The sequence below is a fragment of the Chenopodium quinoa genome, unplaced genomic scaffold (genome assembly GCF_001683475.1).
Source record: "Chenopodium quinoa cultivar QQ74 unplaced genomic scaffold, ASM168347v1, whole genome shotgun sequence".
Classification (NCBI taxonomy): Eukaryota; Viridiplantae; Streptophyta; class Magnoliopsida; order Caryophyllales; family Amaranthaceae; genus Chenopodium; species Chenopodium quinoa.
In genome coordinates this window covers 9301090-9327246 of record NW_018745684.1, presented here as the reverse complement: position 1 = coordinate 9327246, position 26157 = coordinate 9301090, and the positions used below count along the sequence as shown (strand labels likewise).

The following is a 26157-nucleotide window of genomic DNA, read 5'->3' as shown; positions in this document are numbered from 1 at the left end:
GTCTTGCGTTGTGTGTGTCTTTGATATTTTCCTTAGCCGTTATCACGGTGGCGGTAATGTCTTAGATTTTCCTTTTTCATATTTTGAAAAGAGCAAAATAGGTATTTTAAAGGAAAGGAATTTGTAGGGTGTTACATTCAAGTCCGAAAAGCTTGAGGACGTTCACCTTGCAAATGGTGAACGTGTGGTAGTCATGGGGAGTGGAGTTGTGAGTGTGAAGCTCATGAATGGTGGCTCGTTGGAGTTGAAGGATGTCATGTACATCCCAAAGTTGAAGAAAAAGTTTGATTTTCGTAAGCAAACTCGACAAAGCTAGCTAAAAGGTTGTGTTTGAGAGAGGGTCTTGGAGGATTGTCAAGGGAGCTCTTCTTAAAGCTCATGGGACTTTGAATGGCTCCTTGTACACTTCGGGGAACACATGTGTAGGTGTTAAAGGGGGATGTGATTCTTTGAAGATGGTGTCGTTTGTTGAAACAAGCTAAGAGAAGGATGCTCACAAGGATGTTGTGAGTAATGTGAAGAATCCACACTAGGATGTTGTGTGGGTGAAGAATGTGCACAAGGGTGTTGTGCGTGGAAAGCGAGCTAAGGGTGTTGTGTTTGGTTAGGAGCATGGTCGGAATGCTCCAGTAACAAAGGGAAAGGCCAAAAGTTCGTGTGTTGTCATGGATGGTGTCAAGTTCGGGTGGGAGCATGGTAGGAGTGCTCGGAGAACATAGAAAAATTCCATTGCTTGTGATGTTGATTCGGGGATGGATGAAACCTCGATTTTGCTTCCTTTGTAGAAAGGAAGTGTGGGTTGTTGCTTCCTCGGTTGAGAGGAAGTGATGGTGCTCTCTTGGTTGGAAGAGAGTGTGTTTGATTGCCTTCTTGGTGAAGTGAAAGTGCTTGTGTCAATGTTGGTGTAGACCTTGGTGCTTTTTCTTTGGCGTAAAGGATGTGCCTAGCTTCCTTGGTATTTAGGAAGTGGATGGTGTGCTTTGGAGATTGATGATGATGATGTTGTGTTCATCGGTTGTGTGTGATCTCTTGAAGATAACCATATTTCCGGGTTGAGAGATTGAAGGGTTATGGAGAGATGTTGTTCAATAATGGATGTGTTTTGAGTATATATAAAGTGCACACTTGAACCAACCTCCATGTGGGAGATTGTTGGGTTTTGTAGTGTGTGGAGAGTGGTTCAAGAAGGCAAGGGGGAGCATAGCTTTTGAAGTTAAGCTATGGGTTGTTTGCTTGGTACAAAGCAACAATGAAAGGCAAGGGCTGACTTCAAATGGGCATATCTCAACATCTAGAAATGATATTGAGATGATTCAAGTTGGAGGTGATAGATCGTCTCAAGAGCTTTCCAACGACTGGTCATAAGCTCGATTTGGTCAAGAATCGAGGAAGTTAGGACCATTTTATGAAGACCTGTCTGCGCAATTCTGGAGTTTGACCGAACTGTTGAAAAGTTCGGTCGAACTTGTTGTAGAAAATCGTTTGCAGCAGCTACTTTTGATTATTAGGAGGTTCGACCGAACGCAAGTGGAGGTTTGGCCGAACATGCCTTAGTTTGGCCAAACTCTAGGTAGGTTTGGTCGAACTATCAGGGCTCTGTTCGTGCTTGAGCCTCAGATTTTACGGTCTTGATTTCTTCTTTGTTAGTAACTTGTATTCTTAGCCCTTGGATTGTTTGTCTTGAATTTGGACTATATATACTCATGTATGTCAATGGTCATGATGTTAGATTTAAGAGAGAAAAAAAAAAGCCTCTTGAGATTAATTCATCTTTTTAGGGTTTAAGAGAGGTGTGAGCTTTCAAGAGGGATTGAGGGCTTGTAATCATCATCATCAAGTTACTCCATAGTGGATTGGTGGGTTTCCTCCCGGCACTCGGGTTCCCACGGTAAATTCGTTTTTGTTCTTTGTTTTACCTTGTTTCGTTCTTCGATTATTGTTAATTGCGTTTATCACAAATTAGTTTGCACATTGCTTAATCCTTGCAGAGTAGACATATTGTAAAGGTATCCTTGGAAGAACAAAATCGAATAGAGTCCTTGATCCAAAAAGTATCTTGCAATTATAAATGTGCTTCATAGTTGAATGTATAAACTAAGATACAAAATGAACGACATTTGTAATACTAGATCAAGTTATAAGTCAAGTATTGTAATGTTCTCCATCGTTAGATAGATCGTTGTCCAAGACAGGAGTACGCACATGCCTCAGAGGTATACTTAATTAGCTTGTACATGTGAAGATTGACAGAACATATAAACACGTTTTTATAGCATCATCAATGGATTTCATAAACAGAGTTAAAGGAATTCTATAGCGCCTAATCTGTATGAATGGAAAAATTGTCTTAGCTTACATTGGTAAAACCAGCATTAATTTAAGGTGAAAGAACTACAAAATTTTATGGACATGGAAACTGAAGAGTGTTTTCTTATGACGATGATTCAGTCTAAGGGGACATGGTCGAATCTTAGAAAAAAGTATACCTTTGCAAGTGCACATTCGAGCATCTGAAAAAATATATATTTTACATTGTATACAATATACATCTTCAGTAACAAAATCATTTGAAGATAAGAAAGAGAATTCATGAAGGGTAATCCTAAACGTTGGTGAGCCAGGCAGGCAAAAACCTTCTAGTGACGCGACAACTTTTCTTCCTTCTTTCATCACTGCTTCACAGATAATCTCTCTGTTGAGAAGGAAAATAATGTATTAATAAGCAATGTAAAAGAGGTACACTTAAGAAATGAAAGGAGCTTTATGTAGTATCCTAAATTATGATGATCTGTATAACTGAAATATACAGAGTTAAGAGATGACAGCTATGGAGTATATCCAAGTATATGCCCGGTAACTATCAAATGACAAAACTAAGTCAAGATTTCCTATGTTACTGAAGGATCTAACTCAAGTATCCGTAATACAAAGTCTGATGATCATCCAAATAATTGAAACAGTTCGTCATTCTTATTTTGTCCTTGCAGACAAACTATCTACACAAAAGCCTTGAACATTTTTCAGGACCTTCATATTCCAAATTATACAGGACAGTGGAAAGACGATGATATGGTGCAAGTCATGCAACAACCTAATCAGATACTTTCTTTTTAATCCAAAAAGCACTTAGAAAAATGGAACTATTGAAGTTGGCTATAAGCTGGCTATCTGGAAAGAGTTTCCATTTGTGTCCAATTGTTCATGATTTCCTCAAAACAAACAAGATGATATTATGATGGAGATGAAGAGCACCAGACACGATTAGGAAGCATGGAGCAATTGGTCAAGAGCTCTTCAAGAAAGTATGCATATGCTACTTTCATTGGCATACATAATGAGCTATACTGATATAATTCACCAAAAGCTGTTTCTTTGGAAGTTAAGCCATACAAAGTATATACTAGTATATATATTCCTAAGATTATGATGCAATACAGTTCATAAGCTTACTTTATCTAAGTTTGTCTCTGTACTTACCTTATACATGAAGGTACAACGACTATTAAAACGCGCCTGATATCATAACTGTTACTACTTACATTCTAGTGGAGTAAATGTAAATCATATAGAGAAGTATGATATAATGACAAGCAGGTATGTGTTAGACAATCAACGATGCAAATTTCCTAACTTAACAGAAAATGTAAGAATATAACATGCAAGAGCAGTTGTTTAGCCCTCACCAAAGATACATGCAAGCAGGTTCAGTGTAAAAGGATGCTTCGGCAACATGAAAATGCACAATGGGTGAATGGGAATATCAATCATAAAAATGAAGAAACTGACTTACTTATCAGCTCATAAGTAACAATCATTGTGGTTCCATAAAGTGACATATTTAAGAATCGCGGTCCAAAACCTCTATAAAATCCCCACCATCCATCTTCTTTAAGAAGTGCCTTAGTTGTTTTGATTACTGAAGGTCTTCCATCGCCATAATTATCCATGACCTAATTACACAATTATCCGTTAAAATAATACTAAGAAAAAGATGAGCAGATTTGAAAGTCTAACTGGCTAATACAAGAGGGGGGGTGAATTGTATTTGAGGTGAAATCTAAAAACTTTTTGCGGAATTTAACTAAATGAAATAATGACGAGAGAAGATATAGGCTTTTCTAAATTTCCACTATGTAATCAAACTCTGTACAAGTGAAGATTCAAACCCGTTAACAAGTTCCCCAAATTAGGAACTTGTTCCCAACTCTCACAGAAGACTTCAGCAACGAAGCTTCCTTAACCTCACCTTACAAACTCACAATCCCAACCCCAAAGTACTTGTATACAATCTGTGATTACAAATACCTATTGCACTCAAGAATATATGAAGGAAAATAACTCTCTTTATGTTATTAGATGGCTACTGGAATTTTTATGCTTAAGAGTTATATTTTTCTGAGATAGTTTGCACGAGTATTTATAGAGAAGGCTTAGTCATTAACCTCCACCATAATCACGTCCACATGTCAACAACCCACTAACAACTTGTGGAGTTATCTTGACAGATTGTGATCATGAAGAGGTTTCCTAGCCTTATCTAATTAAACCACTATCCTAACAACTTGATAACCATTAGCCGTATAAAAGATTTTCTCACAGAAAAACCACTTGCTAACTTTATCAAATATTTTATTTAAAAGATTATCAAAAGTTTGTTTAAAAAGATTTTATTTGAAAAGATAAATTTATTATTTATTAAAACAACTAGATAATTATCTTCGATAATTATCTTTATTAAAACTTTTACAAATTATCTTTTCTTTAAGAAATTATCTTTTAAAACTAACTTTTATTCCAGTAGTCTTTAACATAAGTCATTGAGTTCCTTTCCGACTTTATATTATTGAGTGCTCACAATTAAAACTAGAACGTGAGATTTGCACGAGGCTTTTTAAAGAATGCTACTCCGCATCCAAGTTCCTACTCCGGAACGAACTTTGCTTGAATCCTTTATTCACCAAAGACTCAAAACATTCATTAGTCGAGTTTGTCAATTTGTCCATCAAAACCAAAAGGCTCAACAAATTCCCCCTTTTTGATGATGACAAACATTGACAAACTTAGGTAAATAAAATCATCCAGGCATGCAACAAAAATTTAAAGTAAGGCATGAAAACAAAAAAACAATTAAAGAACTTAGAAAAATATTAAAAAGTATTTTTTTTTTTTTTTTTTTTTTTTTATTATTATTATTATTTTTTTTTTTTTAAAAAAAAACTGAGCAAAAGAAAAATTAACAAAGACTTTAAAAACTGAACTTAGCAAAAGTTTGTACCTTCGATGTGTGAGTTCCTTGGTAAACACCTTAGCCGCCATGAAGTTTGTCTTTTTCCCCCTTTTGGCATTATCAAAAGATTGAAAAAAACATTTTGCTATACTCCCACTAGACTACGTAGGGAATAGTGAGCTCAAATAATGCAAGGCAAAAATAAGTTAGGTACTAAATCATCAGCAAACACACACAATCATATGAAAAATACGAGCCAAGTTCCCATAGACGAAAATCAAAAGCAGGAAAGAGTAGCAAAAGTTATGAGTTACAAACTGAAATCCGAATGGAACAAGCAAAAACAAAAGAAGTAAAAGTGACAAGTTTGAAATTGCAATTATGGTGAGTAAGTAGGTTCATCAGCTGGGGTTTTGGGGTCATTGGAAGCTTCCTCCACCTCTTCAAAAGCCACCCTGTTAATCGTCTCCAATATCTCCTGAGTGCTGTGCAGTATGTTCTTCTCAGCAGCATCAACTTTGTTCTCCATCCCAGTAAAACTGGTTGCCTGAGCATCTGCCACAGCCTGCACTTGGCGTTGAAGAGAAGCCAGCTGCTTTGCCATGTCCTCCAGCTTTGTGCACACCATCTTTACCAGCTTCTCCATTTCTGCTTTCACCTGTTGAATATCAAAAACAGAAGCATTTGTTCCAGAGAAGGCAGCAAAGCCTGTAGGCTGTGATGTAGGAAAAGCTGGGGAGGGAGAGGGAGAAGTCTGTTTTGGTGAAACAGGAGGGGAAGAGGGTTTAGCTTGGTTTGTGGGAGAGGCAGGAACAGGAGATGGCTCGGAGGCAAAAGGAACTTGTGTAGGGGTGAAATCAGGGTCTGAGTGATCAGAAGAGCTAATGTCTTCAATGATCACAGGCTTTAGAGTAGAAGTAGCAGGTTTGACAATTTTCCTCTTACTCCGCCTTAGTCCTCCTGTATAAGGGAGGTCGAGACTCTCACTTTCTGAGCTAGATTCCCCCTCACTCTGAGTCTCCTCTTCTTCCACAGAAACTGCCTCCTGAGGTTCCCCCTCAGAAATTGCTTCCTCTCCTTTTTCTTCCTCTCCTTTTTCTTTATTTTCCTCTTTTTCAGACTCACTTTCCTCCTCTTCTGACTCACTTGTATCTCCCTCTACAACCTGTGTTTTCCCTTTTCCACGATTTTTCTCCTCACTTCCTCTCGTCAAGAAAGTAAGTGTCCCACTCTCAAGTTTAAGGCTCAGGCGAAGCAAAGATTGCTCCGAGAGAATGTTCTCAGGTTTAATATAAGTGGGTGACTCACTTTCAACATCAATCCCAAAAGACTTAAACAACACAGTGAGGAGAGATCCATATGGAATAGTAGATTTATTTGCATAGAAAGCCAAATGTTCAATCATCAACTTTGGAAAGTTTATTTTTATTTTCCGAGCAAGACAAAAGATGATGGTTGCATCTAGTAGGGATACTGTGCTACGTTTTTGCAAACGAGGAACAATGCCTCTCCATGTGAAATTGAACAATAATTTGTGAAGAGGGGTGAGTATGTTATGATGCGAAGTCTTGCTTTTCGGGTTTCCACCGATAAATTTAATAACCCTATTCTCATCATAATGCCCAATTTGCACAATTTGCTTGTGTTTTAGGTATGAACTATAGCCAGAGGTGGGGACTTGAAACAAGTTCCCTAAATATGCAATATCAAAATGAATGTGAGTATCTTTGACCGTAGCCGTGCAAACACCATTGTTGTGTTTGAAAGTATTTTTGAATTCAAACAAAAGCTTAGGGTAAATTGGATAGTGAGAACAATTTTGGAACAAATGCACCCATTCTTGATAATCAATTAAGGAGATGAATTCGGAGAACTTACTTGCCGTACACCAGTCATAATTGATGTGATAACCGTGAGTGTAATTCCAAGATGGAGACTTTTGAGAGCTTTGCCTCTTTCTGTCACCTCCTTTCACGGTTGTAGCCTTTCTCTTTGTCGAAGCTTGAGGGTGAACAACGGCAAGTGGGACTGGTTCAGGGGAGCCGCCAACAGAGGAAGGCTTCCGGGTTTTTGGTTGTTTCGGGGTTGAGGTTAGGTTGGTTTTCATGGTTATGAGGATGAATTGAAAGGAAGGAGAAGATGAATAGTGTGAATAGGGAGGAGAGAGAGTGAGGCCGGTTATGGAAGTTTATGGGGAGTTTAATTGATTTGATGGGTGAAGGTGGAGTGTTAAAGAAAAAATTTAATTGGGAAGGGTGAGAAAAAGTGACGGTTTGTATGGTAAGGTAGTAGGGTAGTTTTAGGGGTAGTATGGGTTTAATAGGATGTAATAATTGCATCTTTCAAACGTATCACAATAATAAGATAGATAAAAATACGGAAGTTAAGGAGTAGTGAATATGTTAGCTCCTTATCTTACGTGAAAAAAAAAATCTTTTTGTATTTTTGAATGTTATGAGGAATAGAAAAATTGATCATGAAAAAATAAGGAAGGAAAAAGATAAGAATAAAAAATAAGATAGAAATAAAAGATAAGAAAGAAAATAACAAGAAGAAAAACAGATAAAAAATGAAAAAGATAAATAAGAGCAAATTGATTGTAAATTATGATGATAATTTACGTGATCATGATACAGAGAGTAAAGAATGATGAAAAGGGAACTTGAAACAACATGGCTCAATATTTTTAACATATTAAGAGTATGTATACGTGACTTTTCAATACTTCACAAATCTTTCCCCTGGGTAATTTCAGCTGTGTTATGCACACAAGATTGAGCATAGCATCGTTAGTTACATCCGATTTTACCTTAGGGGTTCCAAACAAAAATCACTTTAGCCGTAGCATCCCCAATTCCACACGCATCTTTTCAAACTTGTCTCTGCTTAAAGGCTTAGTTAAAATGTCAGCAATTTGAAATTCAGTAGAAATAAAATCTAGCTTAATTAAGCCCTTTTCAACATTATCTTTCAAAAAGTGATGCCTTACATGTATATGCTTAACTTTAGAGTGTTGTACTGGATCTTTAGAAATGCAAATGGCACTTGTGTTATCACAATGAATAGGAACGCACTCTAAAATAATGCCATAGTCACGCAACTGTTGTTTTATCCATAGCAATTGAGAGCAGCATGCAGCAGCAGCCACATATTCTGCTTCGGCAGTGGATAGAGCAACAGTGTTTTGTTTCTTGGAACTCCAAGAGACCATGCAAGAGCCTAAGAATTGGACCATACCTGACGTGCTTTTACGATTTACCAAATCTCCTGCATAGTCAGCATCAGCATATCCTCTTAGGTCAAACGAGTCACTTTTTGGATAGAACAGACACAAGTCTTCCGTCCCTTTTAAGTATCGTAGAATCCTTTTGACGGCTGTTAGATGCGATTCCTTTGGATCCGATTGAAATCTTGCACAAAGACCTACACTAAACGAAATGTCAGGTCTGCTAGCAGTTAGATATAACAAGGAACCAATCATACCTCTGTATTTTGTTTGATCCACACGAGTTCCCTTGGGGTCTTGGTCCAACCTTGTGGTTGTTCCCATGGGAGTGTGGTTTATCTTTGTGCTTTCCATACTGTATTTTTTTAATAACTCCTTCACATATTTCTGCTGATGGATCATTATTCCTTCGTTAGTTTGCTTAATTTGGAGCCCAAGGAAGAAGTTGAGTTCCCCCATCATGCTCATCTCAAACTCACTTCCTGCTGATTGTAGCCTTTAACAACCAATCTTGCCTTGTTCCTTACAATTGTGCCATGTTCATCTAGCTTATTCCTGTATACCCATTTGAGACCAATAACCTTTTGATTCTTTGGTTTAGGTTCAAGGTGCCACACTTTGTTTCTTTCGAATTCATTTAATTCCTCTTGCATGGCAACAATCCAATCAGCATCTTCCAAAGCTTCTTTGTGATTTCGAGGTTCTAGTGTTGATAGGAAGGCATTGAATGCACAAAAGTTTTTCAGTTGGGATCTCGTCTGAGTTCCCTTGCTTAGGTCACTTATAATTTTATCCAGGGGGTGTGACCTTTGATGTTTCCATGGCTTTGGTTGGAATGATTGAGCTGGTATAAAAGTGTTATTTTGAGTTGCTCTTTCTTCCATTTCTTCATGGTGTTCTGCTTCTGCATTTGCTTCGCCTTCTGTATTTTCTGTTTCTTCTGTATTTTGATCAGAGGCTTCAGTATTGTTTGGAACTTCAGTAGGTTCCTTATCAGCATTTTCAGTAATTCGAACAGGCTGCTTTTTGGGAGTTAATTCTTCATCTTGGTCTGTTGAACGAGTGAGACCAATTTCGAAATCTCCATCTTCATATTCCTGTACACATTCATAATTATTAGTTTCATCAAAAATCACATGTATACTTTCTTCTACACACATAGTCCTCTTATTGTAAACTCTATAAGCTTTACTATTAGATGCATATCCTAAAAAGACTGCTTCATCACTCCTTTCATCAAATTTTCCAAGATTTCTTTTATCATTATTGTGAACAAAACACTTGCATCCAAAAGCTCTTAAATGAGCAATATTAGGTTTTCTCCCTTTTAACAATTCATAAGGTGTCTTGTCCAACATTGGTCTGAGCATGGCTCGGTTGACGATATAGCATGCTGTGTTGACGGCTTCTGCCCAAAAATTCCTTGGAAGCCCACTTGCTATTAGCATTGTTCTTGCCATGTCTTCCAATGTTCGGTTCTTCCTCTCAACCACACCATTTTGTTGTGGTGTTCTTGGCGCTGAGAAATTGTGACTTATTCCCTGTTCTCTGCAAAATTCATCAAACTTGGAATTTTCGAATTCCGTACCATGGTCAGTTCTCATATGAATAAGTTGATTACCTATTGATTTTTGTGTCTTTTTCAAGAAAGTCATAAACATATCAAAAGTTTCATCTTTACTATGTAAGAATATGACCCATGTAAATCTAGAATAATCATCCACAAGAACTAAGACATATCTTTTTCCACTTCTACTTTGAATTCTAACGGGGCCACACAAATCCATATGAATGAGTTCCAATGGTTTTGTGGTGCTTACCATTTTCTTTGATTTAAATGATGATCGAACATGCTTTCCTTTGATGCAGGCTTCACAAATTTTGTCATTTAGGAATTTGATAGAAGGTAATCCGATTACCAAGTCCTTTGACCTTAATTTGTCAAGCAATGAAAGACTAGCATGTCCAAAACGTTTATGCCATAGAAGTGGATCATCCTCAATAACACTTAAACAAGATAGATTGTATTTTGGAACTTTGTTAAGGTCCACGGTATATGTGTTCCCTTTACGAGTTCCTTCCAAAACGATTTTACTAGTGTTATTGTTGATGATTTTGCATTTTTCAGAAGAAAAGCTTACAGAGTTTCCTTTATCACAAAACTGAGAAATACTGAGTAGATTATGCTTCAAACCCTTGACTAAAAATACATTGTCAATTGCATGGGAACTTGACCTTCCTACTTTGCCAACAGCAACAATGTTGCCTTTCTTATTGTCTCCAAAGGTCACTGTTCCCCCTGTATAGGCCGTCAGTGAGAGAAATCTGGATTCATCTCCTGTCATGTGCTTAGAACAACCGCTATCGAGGTACCACTGGTTGTTCCCCCTCACTGCGACCTGCAAAAGAAATTAAGGGTTAGTAGCAGGAACCCTTTCATTCATGGGTTCCTGTGTTGACACATTTAAATCAGATTTCTTCTGCCAAACATAGTTCACATTCTTATTGTACAGATTTGCTTTCTTAGTACATTCTTCACTGCGATGTTCCTTTTTACCACAAAAAGAACAAACGGTCTCACTAGGTAAGTTCACATATTTCTTTTTTCTTTCCAGTGGACTTCTTCTTATGAACATAGCCTAGACCTTCTGTTCTTTTTGTCTGAGCTTCCTTTACCCACTTGGGAACACCCGTGCTTGCTGTATTTTTACTTTTTCTTGCAATTTCTAGGTCCTTTTCTAGTTTCTCATTTTTATCATTGGTTTCCTTTATCTCTTTCTTAACATGCTCTAGTTCATTATTAAACATGATTAAAGGAACTTCAGTAGACCTGCAAGAATCAATGTTAGTACACAACATTTTATATTGAGTCAATTCAATATTCAGCATGATATTCTCACTCTTGACTCTTTCAAGGGATTCTTTTAGCATAATATTTTTATCTAACAATTCAAAGAATCTGCCTTGAACATCATTTCTTAAGCTATTCAGATACTTAACATGATCTCTACAAATTCCAGTTGCCTTTTCGGCTTGCCTTAGTTTTGCACATAATTCTTTATATTCATCTAAGGTTTCTAACAATAAAGAGATTAATTTATCCTTTGAGAGAGATTTCAAATAACTAGGTTGAATGACTACCTCATCATCATGCTTTGCCATTAGACAGAGATTGGCTACTTCATCGTCTGTGTGTTCCTGTTCCTCTTCTTCGGAACTTGATTCTCCCCACGTGGAAATCATTGCTTTCCTGAAATTTGTTTTAGAAAAGTTAGGCTTGGAATTTCTGCTTTGATCAGCTTCTTTTCCCTTGCCTTTCTCAGATTCCCATAATGGACACTCTTTGATGAAGTGGTTGGTGCTTCCACATTTGTGACAAGAAGACTTGGCTTTGGGTTCCTGATTTCTTTTACTGTATCCTTTCTTCTTGTCTAAAAACTTGTTGTTACGGTAGAATTTTTTCAGCCTTCTCACCAACATTGCAGCTTCTTCTTCATCGATGTCAGACTTCTCTTCGGATTCTTCATTAGCTCTTAATGCTAGCCCTTGACTTTTGACAGTCTCCTGAGTCCGATTGTTCGACTGGATCTCGTGAGTAATGAGGGAACCCGCAAGTTGTTCCAGATTGAACTTGGTGAAGTCTTTTGATTCCTGCACCGCTGCAACCTTTGCTCTCCATCTGTCATTGTCTGGAAGACTTCTTAAGACTTTTCTGACCTGCTCATCTATAGGAATTATCTTGCCAAGACACGTTAGTTCGTTAGTAATACCTTTAAATCGAGTAAACATGTCTTTAATGGATTCTTTGTTTCCCATTTCAAAGCGCTCATACTGAGACAAAAGAATGTCTATTTTGGAACGTTTAACATCTGACGTTCCTTCATGTGTAACTTCCAGAAGATCCCAAATTTCCTTTGCGGACTTGCACCCTTTGACACGAGTATGTTCATCGGGTCCAAGTCCCCAAATTAAAAATTTTTTGGCAGTAGCATTCATTTCAAGTTTTTCAAAATCAGTTTTTTCATACTCATCCATAGGTTTAGGGATTACCTCATTATTAGCATTTGTTTTCGTAATTTCGTAATCTCCTACTTGTAAAATCCGCCATACCTGATAATTCTCTGCTTGGATAAAGATTTCCATCTTATCCTTCCAATAAGGATAAAATTTGCCATTGAAGTATGGAGGCCTTTGAATGGATGTACTCCCGAATTCCTTTTCCTCTGTGTAAGCCATTTTCCAGGAACTTACTCAACAGGGTTGCCTGCGTGTTCTGAGTTCCCGCTCTGATACCAACTGAAAGTCTAACTGGCTAATACAAGAGGGGGGGTGAATTGTATTTGAGGTGAAATCTAAAAACTTTTTGCGGAATTTAACTAAATGAAATAATGACGAGAGAAGATATAGGCTTTTCTAAATTTCCACTATGTAATCAAACTCTGTACAAGTGAAGATTCAAACCCGTTAACAAGTTCCCCAAATTAGGAACTTGTTCCCAACTCTCACAGAAGACTTCAGCAACGAAGCTTCCTTAACCTCACCTTACAAACTCACAATCCCAACCCCAAAGTACTTGTATACAATCTGTGATTACAAATACCTATTGCACTCAAGAATATATGAAGGAAAATAACTCTCTTTATGTTATTAGATGGCTACTGGAATTTTTATGCTTAAGAGTTATATTTTTCTGAGATAGTTTGCACGAGTATTTATAGAGAAGGCTTAGTCATTAACCTCCACCATAATCACGTCCACATGTCAACAACCCACTAACAACTTGTGGAGTTATCTTGACAGATTGTGATCATGAAGAGGTTTCCTAGCCTTATCTAATTAAACCACTATCCTAACAACTTGATAACCATTAGCCGTATAAAAGATTTTCTCACAGAAAAACCACTTGCTAACTTTATCAAATATTTTATTTAAAAGATTATCAAAAGTTTGTTTAAAAAGATTTTATTTGAAAAGATAAATTTATTATTTATTAAAACAACTAGATAATTATCTTCGATAATTATCTTTATTAAAACTTTTACAAATTATCTTTTCTTTAAGAAATTATCTTTTAAAACTAACTTTTATTCCAGTAGTCTTTAACATAAGTCATTGAGTTCCTTTCCGACTTTATATTATTGAGTGCTCACAATTAAAACTAGAACGTGAGATTTGCACGAGGCTTTTTAAAGAATGCTACTCCGCATCCAAGTTCCTACTCCGGAACGAACTTTGCTTGAATCCTTTATTCACCAAAGACTCAAAACATTCATTAGTCGAGTTTGTCAATTTGTCCATCAAAACCAAAAGGCTCAACAAGAGTAGCATAGCTCCATCCTCAAACATGAATTATTATTCATGCTTCAAAGATGATCACCTGAAGCCGTGTCTTGACTGTGTCTATAGGAGTAGTAATCACTGAGGAAGCGGCACCAGCAACCATTCCTGCACTGGCTTGAACAGATACCATCTCAACAAAAGATGGCTTCTTCTCTACATTATCCCTATATCCCAAGCTCCTAAAATGGTTAGAAAGACAGTAAGATCAGTAGATGTCTATCATACTCTCGTGTGTAGGATCTAATTTGCAACAGTTGGGGAAGAATACAGTAACAAATCCCGGTAATAATGCAACTATACCTCCAAATCATATGTTGGGCTGCACCATATGTGCCCCACCAAAGTGCTGATGCAGGGGATTGAGTTAAAGCTGTCAATCCAAACCCTCTGTAGATGCCACGAATCCCCTCCGACCTCATCACTTTACGTATAACATCAAACGGCCCATTGCAAGGCATGGTTCCTGGAAGCCCTTGAACCATTAATCTTTGGCCCACCTGTACATACATTTTGTAAAAAACGAAGTTGAAAGTAATGCGTATTGGAGCTTAAATTGTATGGCAATCCTAAGTCCCTATGATATAAGTCGATTAAAAAGCTTAAGCTGATGGTTGAGATCTGGGATTGAGTTTTATACTCTATCATTTTTCACCCTTCAAATTCCATGTATAATATAGAGGAGTCAAACAAAGGGTTTTATCAAGAAAGGGTAAAAATATTTTACCTACCACATCCAGTGGAACAAAGTATACACAGGAAACTAAGTTCGATAACATGCCTGCAACCCCGTTAGCAATGCCAAGACGAGTAGCCTCTGGCATGTTGGATCCCTCTAAATACTTGAGTGACATGTCTTTAGACATTTCAAGAGAACTCAAGACCAGAACCCTCCCTGGTATTGATCCAATGGCCGAAGTGCCAAAACCTCTGAAAATACCAGGAATGCCTTCAGTCTTGAGTATTTGTGCAAACACTGATACTCCTCGCATCTGAGAAAGGCCTGAACCAGCCACTTGCATTCGAGTCTTTACAACTGCTGTAGGATGTAGCAAGCCACACTGAACAGTAAACAAAACTGCACCTATAACATGAAATCTTGTCTTGTCCAACCTGTTTCAGATACATACATTGTCATGTATTCAGCATTTTCATACACAATTCTAGACCTCAAGTATGATAATAAAATGAGACACAATTTACCCCTACTTATAATAAGATGAGACAACTCACAAATTACTCGAGCTTGACTCAATCAATCAAAATTCAAAACTCAATCACAACTTAGAATGAAGAGCTTGAATCAAGACACTAACAAGCTGAACAACTACTAACTCGACTAGAAAAGCTTGTGAGATAGTACAATTCTTTTATATGAAGTATATATATGTTAAGTTCATCATTCTAAAAACTTAAAAAGTGAAAGTCTAACTGGCTAATACAAGAGGGGGGGTGAATTGTATTTGAGGTGAAATCTAAAAACTTTTTGCGGAATTTAACTAAATGAAATAGTGACGAGAGAAGATATAGGCTTTTCTAAATTTCCACTAAGTAATCAAACTCTTTACAAGTGAAGATTCAAACCCGTTAACAAGTTCCACAAATTAGGAACTTGTTCCCAACTCTCACAGAAGACTTCAGCAACGAAGCTTCCTTGACCTCACTTTACAAACTCACAATCCCAACCCCTAAGTACTTGAATACAATCTGTGATTACAAATACCTATTGCACTCAAGAATATATGAAGGAAAATAACTCTCTTTATGTTATTAGATGGCTACTGGAATTTTTATGCTCAAGAGTTATGTTTTTCTGAGATAGTTTGCATGAGTATTTATAGAGAAGGCTTAGTCATTAACCTCCACCATAATCACGTCCACATGTCAACAACCCACTAACAACTTGTGGAGTTATCTTGACAGATTGTGATCATGAAGAGGTTTCCTAGCCTTATCTAATTAAACCACTATCCTAACAACTTGATAACCATTAGCCGTATAAAAGATTTTCTCACAGAAAAACCACTTGCTAACTTTATCAAATATTTATTTAAAAGATTATCAAAAGTTTGTTTAAAAAGATTTTATTTGAAAAGATAAATTTATTATTTATTAAAACAACTAGATAATTATCTTCGATAATTATCTTTATTAAAACTTTTACAAATTATCTTTTCTTTAAGAAATTATCTTTTAAAACTAACTTTTATTCCAGTAGTCTTTAACATAAGTCATTGAGTTCCTTTCCGACTTTATATTATTGAGTGCTCACAATTAAAACTAGAACGTGAGATTTGCACGAGGCTTTTTAAAGAATGCTACTCCGCATCCAAGTTCCTACTCCGGAACGAACTTTGCTTGAACCCTTTATTCACCAAAGACTCAAAACATTCATTAGTCGAGTTTGTCAATTTGTCCATCAAAATCAAAAGGCTCAACAAATTCCCCCTTTTTGATGATGACAAACATTGACAAACTTAAGTAAATAAAATCATCCAGGCATGCAACAGAAATTTAAAGTAAGACATGAAAACAAAAAAAAACAGAGTAATTAAAGAACTTAAAAAAAAAGCTAAAAAGTATTTATTTTAAAAAGACTGAGCAAAAGAGAAAAAATTAACAAAGACTTTAAAATCTTAGAAAAAGTTTAAAAACTTAGATTACTAGGACTTTATTAACTTAGAAAAGTTTGTACCTTCGATGTGTGAGTTCCTTGGTAAACACTTTAGCCGCCATGAAGTTTGTCTTTTCCCCCTTTTGGCATTATCAAAAGATTGAAAAAAAACATTTTGCTATACTCCCACTAGACTACGTAGGGAATAGTGAGCTCAAATAATGCAAGGCAAAAATAAGTTAGGTACTAAATCATCAGCAACCTCACACAATCATATGAAAAATACGAGCCAAGTTCCGATTTAGGAAATAGAAGAGGAACATAGAGAATGTAGCAAAGGATAAAGGCGTACAAACCAAAGTTCAGAGAGATTAAACAAGACCAAAATAAAATTGTTCAACATATGAAATTAGAATAAGTGCAATCAAGGATTTAAAAGGCTGCATTGGTAGGATCAAGGGTTGGATTTGTGGGATCAATAGAGTCTTCCTCGACTTCCTCAAAGGCTACTCTGTTGATAGTTTCCAAGATCTCCTTGTTGCCTTCACTAAACTTGCCTTCAGCCTGTGCAAGCTTTGCCTCTACGCCTGCAAATCCGGTTGCTTGAGAATCTGCCAGAGCCTGCACCTGGCCTTTAAGAGAAAGCAGTTCCGAGGCCATTTCCTCCAGTTTCTTGCTCACCAGAGTAGTCAACTTCTCCATATCTGCTTGAACCTGTTGAAAATCATAAACAGACACACGAGTTCCAGAGAAAGCAGCAAAGCCAGTAGGCTGAAATGGAGGAGGAGAAGGTGAATGAGAAGGCTGCCTAGTAGGTGAGACAGGAATAGAAGAGGGTTCAGTGGAAGAGGGAACTTGGGTAGGTTTGAAGGTGGAATCAGATTTGTCTGAGGAGCTGATGGTTTCTACAGTCACAGGGTGTGTAGTAGAAAGGGCAGGCTTGACCACATTCCTCTTACTCCTTCTAAGGCCCCCTGTAAACACAGGAATGACAGGTGGTCCAGCTGTGCTCTCAGAGTCTGTGGTATGTTCCCTCTCACTTTGATCAGTTCCCTGCCCCTCATGTAAGTCAGATTGTCGAGCTTCCCCCTCAGAAACTTCCATATGTTCCCCCTCAGAATCTTCCTGTTTTTCTCCTTGCACATCTCCCTCAAGTATTTTTTCTTTGTTTTTCTCTCCGTTAGAACTTTTTTCTTCTTCCTTATCTCCCTCAGAATCACTGGAGGTGGTAGCACCCTCACTAGCCTCCTCACTACCCTGGTCACTGCTTGCATCACATTCTTCCTTAGCTTCTTTCCCTTTCCCTTTCTTTTTCTCCCCTCCTTTCCGAGGCACAAAACATACTTTGCCATTTGTAAGCCTAAGACTCAGTCTAAGTAATGATTGTTCAGAGAGGATATTATCGGGTTTGAGATATGTTGGGGATTCACATTCAACATCAATACCAAAAGATTTGAACAACACAGTAAGGAAAGAGCCATATGGAATTGTGGTCTTTTGAGCATAAAAATTCAAGTGTTCAATCATTAGAGCAGGGAAATTAATCTGTATTTTGCATGCAAGACAGAATATGAGGGAGGCATCCAAGAGTGATACGGTACTCCGTTTTTGTAAACGGGGTACTATACCCTTCCAGGTGAAGGTAAACAGTAGCTTATGAAGGGGTGTTAGGGCATGATGGTGAGTAGTTTTCACTTTCGGATTTCCTCCAATAAATTGAAGGATTTTGCATTCATCATTATGGCCAATGTTTACAGATTGTTTGTGCTTTAAATAAGAACAATAGCCTTTAACAGGAACTTGAAATAGATTTCCAAGATAATTGGCATCAAACGAAATTGGAATATCATTAACTACGGCCGAGCACACACCATTATCACATTGAAAGGTATTTTTGAACTCATAAATAAATTTAGGATAAACAGGGTAATGAGAACAATTCTGGAACAAGTGAGTCCATTTTTGATAATCAATTAAAGAAGTAAATTCAGTGAACTTACTCGCCACACACCAATCATAGTTGATGTGATATCCGAGAGTGTAATTCCATGATGGGAATTTGGTGGTTGCGCGCCGTTTCCTGTCGCCGCCCTTCACAGCCTTAGCCTTCCTCTTTGGCTGAGCAGATGGATGCACCACCGCAATTGGCACCGGTTGTGGAGACCCCGTGTTTGAGGAGGGTTTGAATGGTGGTGATCGGGTTTTTGGGGTGGTGTTGAAGGTAAAATGAAGGGAAGGAGAAGATGAATAGTGTGAATAGGAAGGAGAGAGAGTGAGGCCGGTTATGGGAGTGTATGGGGAATTTAATTGATTTGATAGGTGAAGGTGGAGTGAAAAGAAGAAAAAGAGTTTAATGGGGAGGAGTGAGAAAGAAAAGTGACGGTTTAAACTGTGAGGTAGTGGGGTAGTTTTAGAGGTAGTAGGATTTAATTTGGTGAAATAATTGCACTCATCTAATTCAATGTTGATAAAATAAAATCGTAAGTTAAGAAGTTGATATACATGCTTCTTATCTTACGTAGCAAATAAGATCTTTTTGTATTTTTGAATTCTATGAGGAATAGAAAAATTCATCATGAAAAAATAAGGAAGGAAAAAGATAAGAATAAAAAATAAGATAGAAATAAAAGATAAGAAAGAAAATAACAAGAAGAAAAATAAAAAAAACGAAAAAGATAAATGAGAGCAGATTGATTGTAAATTATGATGATAATTTACGTGATCATGATACAGAGAGTAAAGAATGATGAAAAAGGAACTTGAAACAACATGGCTCAATACTTTTAACATATTAAAAGTATGTATAAGTGACTTTTCAATACTTCACAAATCTTTCCCCTGGGTAATTTCAGCTGTGTTATTCACACAAGATTGAGCGTAGCATTGTTAGTTACATCCGATTTTACCTTAGGGGTTCCAAACAAAAATCACTTGAGCCGTAGCATCCCCAATTCCACACGCATCTTTTCAAACTTGTCTCTGCTTAAAGGCTTAGTTAAAATGTCAGCAATTTGAAATTCAGTAGAAATAAAATCTAGCTTAATTAAGCCCTTTTCAACATTATCTTTCAAAAAGTGATGCCTTATATGTATATGCTTAACTTTAGAGTGTTGTACTGGATCTTTAGAAATGCAAATGGCACTTGTGTTATCACAATGAATAGGAACGCACTCTAAAATAATGCCATAGTCACGCAACTGTTGTTTTATCCATAGCAATTGAGAGCAACATGCAGCAGCAGCCACATATTCTGCTTCGGCAGTGGATAGAGCAACAGTGTTTTGTTTCTTGGAACTCCAAGAAACCATGCAAGAGCCTAAGAATTGGACTATACCTGATGTGCTTTTACGATTGACCAAATCTCCTGCATAGTCAGCATCAGCATATCCTTTTAGGTCAAACGAGTCACTTTTTGGATAAAACAGACACAAGTCTTCCGTCCCTTTCAAGTATCGTAGAATTCTTTTGACGGCTGTTAGATGCGATTCCTTTGGATCCGATTGAAATCTAGCACAAAGACCTACACTAAACGAAATGTCAGGTCTGCTGGCAGTTAAATATAACAAGGAACCAATCATACCTCTGTATTTTGTTTGATCCACACGAGTTCCCTTGGGGTCTTGGTCCAACCTTGTGGTTGTTCCCATGGGAGTGTGGTTTATCTTTGTGCTTTCCATACCGTATTTTTTTAATAACTCCTTCACATATTTCTGCTGATGGATCATTATTCCTTCGTTAGTTTGCTTAATTTGGAGCCCAAGGAAGAAGTTGAGTTCCCCCATCATGCTCATCTCAAACTCACTGCTCATTAAATCAGCAAAGTACTTGCACAAGGATTCATTAGTTGCACCAAAAATAATATCATCAACATAAATTTGTACAATTAATAAATGAGTTCCTTTTGATTTTAAGAACAAAGTTTTGTCAACTTTTCCTCTTTTAAAATCATTTTGTAAAAGGAATTTTGAAAGTCTTTCATACCATGCTCTTGGAGCTTGTTTTAATCCATACAGTGCTTTATCAAGTTTAAAAATATGGTTAGGAAAGTTTGGATCCTCAAATCCAGGTGGTTGTTCAACATAGACGTCTTCCTTTAAAAAACCATTTAAAAAAGCACATTTGACGTCCATTTGATAAAGTTTAAAACCCATAAATGCAGCAAATGCAATTAAAATACGAATTGCTTCTAATCTAGCTACAGGAGCAAAAGTCTCCTCAAAATCGATACCTTCCTGCTGATTGTAGCCTTTAACAACTAATCTTGCCTTGTTCCTTACAATTGTGCCATGTTCATCTAGCTTATTCCTGTATACCCATTTGAGACCAATAACCTTTTGATTTGTTGGTTTGGGTTCAAGGTGCCACACTTTGTTTCTTTCGAATTCATTTAATTCCTCTTGCATGGCAACAATCCAATCAGCATCTTCCAAGGCTTCTTTGTGATTTCGAGGTTCCAGTGTTGATAAGAAGGCGTTGAATGCACAGAAGTTTCTCAGTTGGGATCTCGTCTGAGTTCCCTTGCTTAGGTCACTTATAATTTTATCCAGGGGGTGTGACCTTTGATGTTTCCATGGCTTTGGTTGGAATGATTGAGCTGGTATAAAAGTGTTATTTTGAGTTGCTCTTTCTTCCATTTCTTCATGGTGTTCTGCTTCTGCATTTGCTTCGCCTTCTGTATTTTCTGTTTCTTCTGTATTTTGATCAGAGGCTTCAGTATTATTTGGAACTTCAGTAGGTTCCTTATTAGTATTTTCAGTAATTCGAACATGCTGCTTTCTGGGAATTAATTCTTCATCTTGGTCTGTTGAACGAGTGAGACCAATTTCAAAATCTCCATCTTCATATTCCTGTATACAACCATAATTATTAGTTTCATCAAAAATCACATGTATACTTTCTTCTACACACATAGTCCTCTTATTGTAAACTCTATAAGCTTTACTATTAGATGCATATCCTAAAAAGACTGCTTCATCACTCCTTTCATCAAATTTTCCAAGATTTCTTTTATCATTATTGTGAACAAAACATTTGCATCCAAAAGCTCTTAAATGAGCAATATTAGGTTTTCTCCCTTTTAACAGTTCATAAGGTGTCTTGTCCAACATTGGTCTGAGCATGGCTCGGTTGACGATATAGCATGCTGTGTTGACGGCTTCTGCCCAAAAATTTCTTGGAAGCCCACTTGCTATTAGCATTGTTCTTGCCATGTCTTCCAATGTTCGGTTCTTCCTCTCAACCACACCATTTTGTTGTGGTGTTCTTGGCGCTGAGAAATTGTGACTTATTCCCTGTTCTCTGCAAAATTCATCAAACTTGGAATTTTCGAATTCCGTACCATGGTCAGTTCTCATATGAATAAGTTGATTACCTATTGATTTTTGTGTCTTTTTCAAGAAAGTCATAAACATATCAAAAGTTTCATCTTTACTATGTAAGAATATGACCCATGTAAATCTAGAATAATCATCCACAAGAACTAAGACATATCTTTTTCCACTTCTACTTTGAATTCTAACGGGGCCACACAAATCCATATGAATGAGTTCCAATGGTTTTGTGGTGCTTACCATTTTCTTTGATTTAAATGATGATCGAACATGCTTTCCTTTGATGCAGGCTTCACAAATTTTGTCATTTAGGAATTTGATAGAAGGTAATCCGATTACCAAGTCCTTTGACCTTAATTTGTCAAGAAATGAAAGACTAGCATGTCCAAAACGTTTATGCCATAGAAGTGGATCATCCTCAATAACACTTAAACAAGATAGATTGTATTTTGGAACTTTGTTAAGGTCCACGGTATATGTGTTCCCTTTACGAGTTCCTTCCAAAACGATTTTACCAGTGTTATTGTTGATGATTTTGCATTTTTCAGAAGAAAAGCTTACAAAGTTTCCTTTATCACAAAACTGAGAAATACTGAGTAGATTATGCTTCAAACCCTCGACTAAAAATACATTGTCAATTGCATGGGAACTTGACCTTCCTACTTTGCCAACAGCAACAATGTTGCCTTTCTTATTGTCTCCAAAGGTCACTGTTCCCCCTGTATAGGCCGTCAGTGAGAGAAATCTGGATTCATCTCCTGTCATGTGCTTAGAACAACCGCTATCGAGGTACCACTGGTTGTTCCCCCTCACTTCGACCTGCAAAAGAAATTAAGAGTTAGTAGTAGGAACCCTTTCATTCATGGGTTCCTGTGTTGACACATTTAAATCAGATTTCTTCTGCCAAACATAATTCACATTCTTATTGTACAGATTTGCTTTCTTAGTACATTCTTCACTGCGATGTTCCTTTTTACCACAGAAAGAACAAACGGTCTCACTAGGTAAGTTCACATATTTCTTTTTCTTTCCAGTGGACTTCTTCTTATGAACATAGCCTAGACCTTCTGTTCTTTTTGTCTGAGCTTCCTTTACCCACTTGGGAACACCCGTGCTTGCTGTATTTTTACTTTTTCTTGCAATTTCTAGGTCCTTTTCTAGTTTCTCATTTTTATCATTGGTTTCCTTTATCTCTTTCTTAACATGCTCTAGTTCATTATTAAACATGATTAAAGGAACTTCAGTAGACCTGCAAGAATCAATGTTAGTACACAACATTTTATATTGAGTCAATTCAATATTCAGCATGATATTCTCACTCTTGACTCTTTCAAGGGATTCTTTTAGCATAATATTTTTATCTAACAATTCAAAGAATCTGCCTTGAACATCATTTCTTAAGCTATTCAGATACTTAACATGATCTCTACAAATTCCAGTTGCCTTTTCGGCTTGCCTTAGTTTTGCACATAATTCTTTATATTCATCTAAGGTTTCTAACAATAAAGAGATTAATTTATCCTTTGAGAGAGATTTCAAATAATTAGGTTGAATGACTACCTCATCATCATGCTTTGCCATTAGACAGAGATTGGCTACTTCATCGTCTGTGTGTTCCTGTTCCTCTTCTTCGGAACTTGATTCTCCCCACGTGGAAATCATTGCTTTCCTGAAATTTGTTTTAGAAAAGTTAGGCTTGGAATTTCTGCTTTGATCAGCTTCTTTTCCCTTGCCTTTCTCAGATTCCCATAATGGACACTCTTTGATGAAGTGGTTGGTGCTTCCACATTTGTGACAAGAAGACTTGGCTTTGGGTTCCTGATTTCTTTTACTGTATCCTTTCTTCTTGTCTAAAAACTTGTTGTTACGGTAGAATTTTTTCAGCCTTCTCACCAACATTGCAGCTTCTTCTTCATCGATGTCAGACTTCTCTTCGGATTCTTCATTAGCTCTTAATGCTAGCCCTTGACTTTTGACAGTCTCCTGAGTCCGATTGTTCGACTGGATCTCGTGAGTAATGAGGGAACCCGCAAGATGTTCCAGATTGAACTTGGTGAAGTCTTTTGATTCCTGCACCGCTGCAACCTTTGCTCTCCATCTGTCATTGTCTGGAAGACTTCTTAAGACTTTTCTGACCTGCTCATCTATAGGAATTATCTTGCCAAGACACGTTAGTTCGTTAGTAATACCTTTAAATCGAGTAAACATGTCTTTAATGGATTCTTTGTTTCCCATTTCAAAGCGCTCATACTGAGACAAAAGAATGTCTATTTTGGAACGTTTAACATCTGACGTTCCTTCATGTGTAACTTCCAGAAGATCCCAAATTTCCTTTGCGGACTTGCACCCTTTGACACGAGTATGTTCATCGGGTCCAAGTCCCCAAATTAAAAACTTTTTGGCAGTAGCATTCATTTCAAGTTTTTCAAAATCAGTTTTTTCATACTCATCCATAGGTTTAGGGATTACCTCATTATTAGCATTCGTTTTCGTAATTTCGTAATCTCCTACTTGTATAATTCGCCATACCTGATAATTCTCTGCTTGGATAAAGATTTCCATCTTATCCTTCCAATAAGGATAAAATTTGCCGTTGAAGTATGGAGGCCTTTGAATGGATGTACTCCCGAATTCCTTTTCCTCTGTGTAAGCCATTTTCCAGGAACTTACTCAACAGGGTTGCCTGCGTGTTCTGAGTTCCTGCTCTGATACCAACTGAAAGTCTAACTGGCTAATACAAGAGGGGGGGTGAATTGTATTTGAGGTGAAATCTAAAAACTTTTTGCGGAATTTAACTAAATGAAATAGTGACGAGAGAAGATATAGGCTTTTCTAAATTTCCACTAAGTAATCAAACTCTTTACAAGTGAAGATTCAAACCCGTTAACAAGTTCCACAAATTAGGAACTTGTTCCCAACTCTCACAGAAGACTTCAGCAACGAAGCTTCCTTGACCTCACTTTACAAACTCACAATCCCAACCCCTAAGTACTTGAATACAATCTGTGATTACAAATACCTATTGCACTCAAGAATATATGAAGGAAAATAACTCTCTTTATGTTATTAGATGGCTACTGGAATTTTTATGCTCAAGAGTTATGTTTTTCTGAGATAGTTTGCATGAGTATTTATAGAGAAGGCTTAGTCATTAACCTCCACCATAATCACGTCCACATGTCAACAACCCACTAACAACTTGTGGAGTTATCTTGACGGATTGTGATCATGAAGAGGTTTCCTAGCCTTATCTAATTAAACCACTATCCTAACAACTTGATAACCATTAGCCGTATAAAAGATTTTCTCACAGAAAAACCACTTGCTAACTTTATCAAATATTTATTTAAAAGATTATCAAAAGTTTGTTTAAAAAGATTTTATTTGAAAAGATAAATTTATTATTTATTAAAACAACTAGATAATTATCTTCGATAATTATCTTTATTAAAACTTTTACAAATTATCTTTTCTTTAAGAAATTATCTTTTAAAACTAACTTTTATTCCAGTAGTCTTTAACATAAGTCATTGAGTTCCTTTCCGACTTTATATTATTGAGTGCTCACAATTAAAACTAGAACGTGAGATTTGCACGAGGCTTTTTAAAGAATGCTACTCCGCATCCAAGTTCCTACTCCGGAACGAACTTTGCTTGAACCCTTTATTCACCAAAGACTCAAAACATTCATTAGTCGAGTTTGTCAATTTGTCCATCAAAATCAAAAGGCTCAACAAAAAGTTATTTAGCTTAATGTTTAGAAGAGGTTTCGACATCATCACGAGTTTACAAGTCAAGCAGCTCAAGCTTCCATTATTTTCAATCCCAGCCCCAACCTCCTCATGCAGTCTAAGAAATAGCACTAAAAATTATTAGTTAAAAAAAAAAAATGCAAGACAACCCAACAATATTCATTAAGAATTTCATAATACTCCATAATTTACATGATCTATTATATTTTACAGGGAAAGCATACATCAAATTACATATTCATAAATTCCTGCTCTTATATCACGTCTATCATAGTAAATCATGGCAGCTAATAATTAACCTATGCAAACAACAATTATACTACTATCTAATCAAATTACTACTTTAAGTAATAAAACAAAGGGTGAAAGAAGGAAACCTGTCCCAGTGAATATTGGTATCAGCAAGAGCTTCAGCCAACTGAGGTGGTGTACCTGCCTCGGCCGCCTCGAATGCCGCCATAAGTAGATTAGCCGAACAGCCAAATACTTATTTGATCACTACTTACTACGAAAGTCACGTGCTTTAATTTTCTGGTGCAAAGTAACATGAATTTTTGAGGACAAGAAATTTGATGGAAATGTAGAGGTATTCTCAACTATTTCTGGGAGACTTGAGAAGTTTCTATATTATGTGAATACTATGTCTACCAATAAAAGAATTTTGAAGAGTA

General features: G+C 36.8%; 1 protein-coding gene across 1 annotated transcript; it reads right to left on the bottom strand.

The window, feature by feature from the left end:
• Window positions 1–2468: 2468 nt before the first annotated feature.
• Window positions 2469–26113, bottom strand: LOC110718173 (solute carrier family 25 member 44-like). Its single transcript, XM_021896981.1, has 6 exons — window positions 25864–26113; window positions 14522–14903; window positions 14094–14290; window positions 13831–13972; window positions 3791–3950; window positions 2469–2692 (listed from the first exon to the last, which is right to left on the bottom strand). The coding sequence occupies exons 1-6, from the start codon at window positions 25944–25946 to the stop codon at window positions 2670–2672; spliced, it is 987 nt and encodes a 328-aa protein (XP_021752673.1). The 5' UTR covers window positions 25947–26113; the 3' UTR covers window positions 2469–2669.
• Between the last annotated feature and the right edge of the window lie 44 nt (window positions 26114–26157).

Excerpts from the sequence above, each read along its gene's own strand:
- LOC110718173 (XM_021896981.1), bottom strand. The coding sequence starts at position 25,946 with ATGGCGGCATTCGAGGCGGCCGAGGCAGGTACACCACCTCAGTTGGCT. Across the intron at positions 14,904-25,863 it reads ACCAATATTCACTGGGACAG|GTTGGACAAGACAAGATTTC; the intron begins GTTTCCTTCTTT and ends TATCTGAAACAG. Across the intron at positions 3,951-13,830 it reads CAGTCAAGACACGGCTTCAG|GTCATGGATAATTATGGCGA; the intron begins GTGATCATCTTT and ends TTGTGTAATTAG.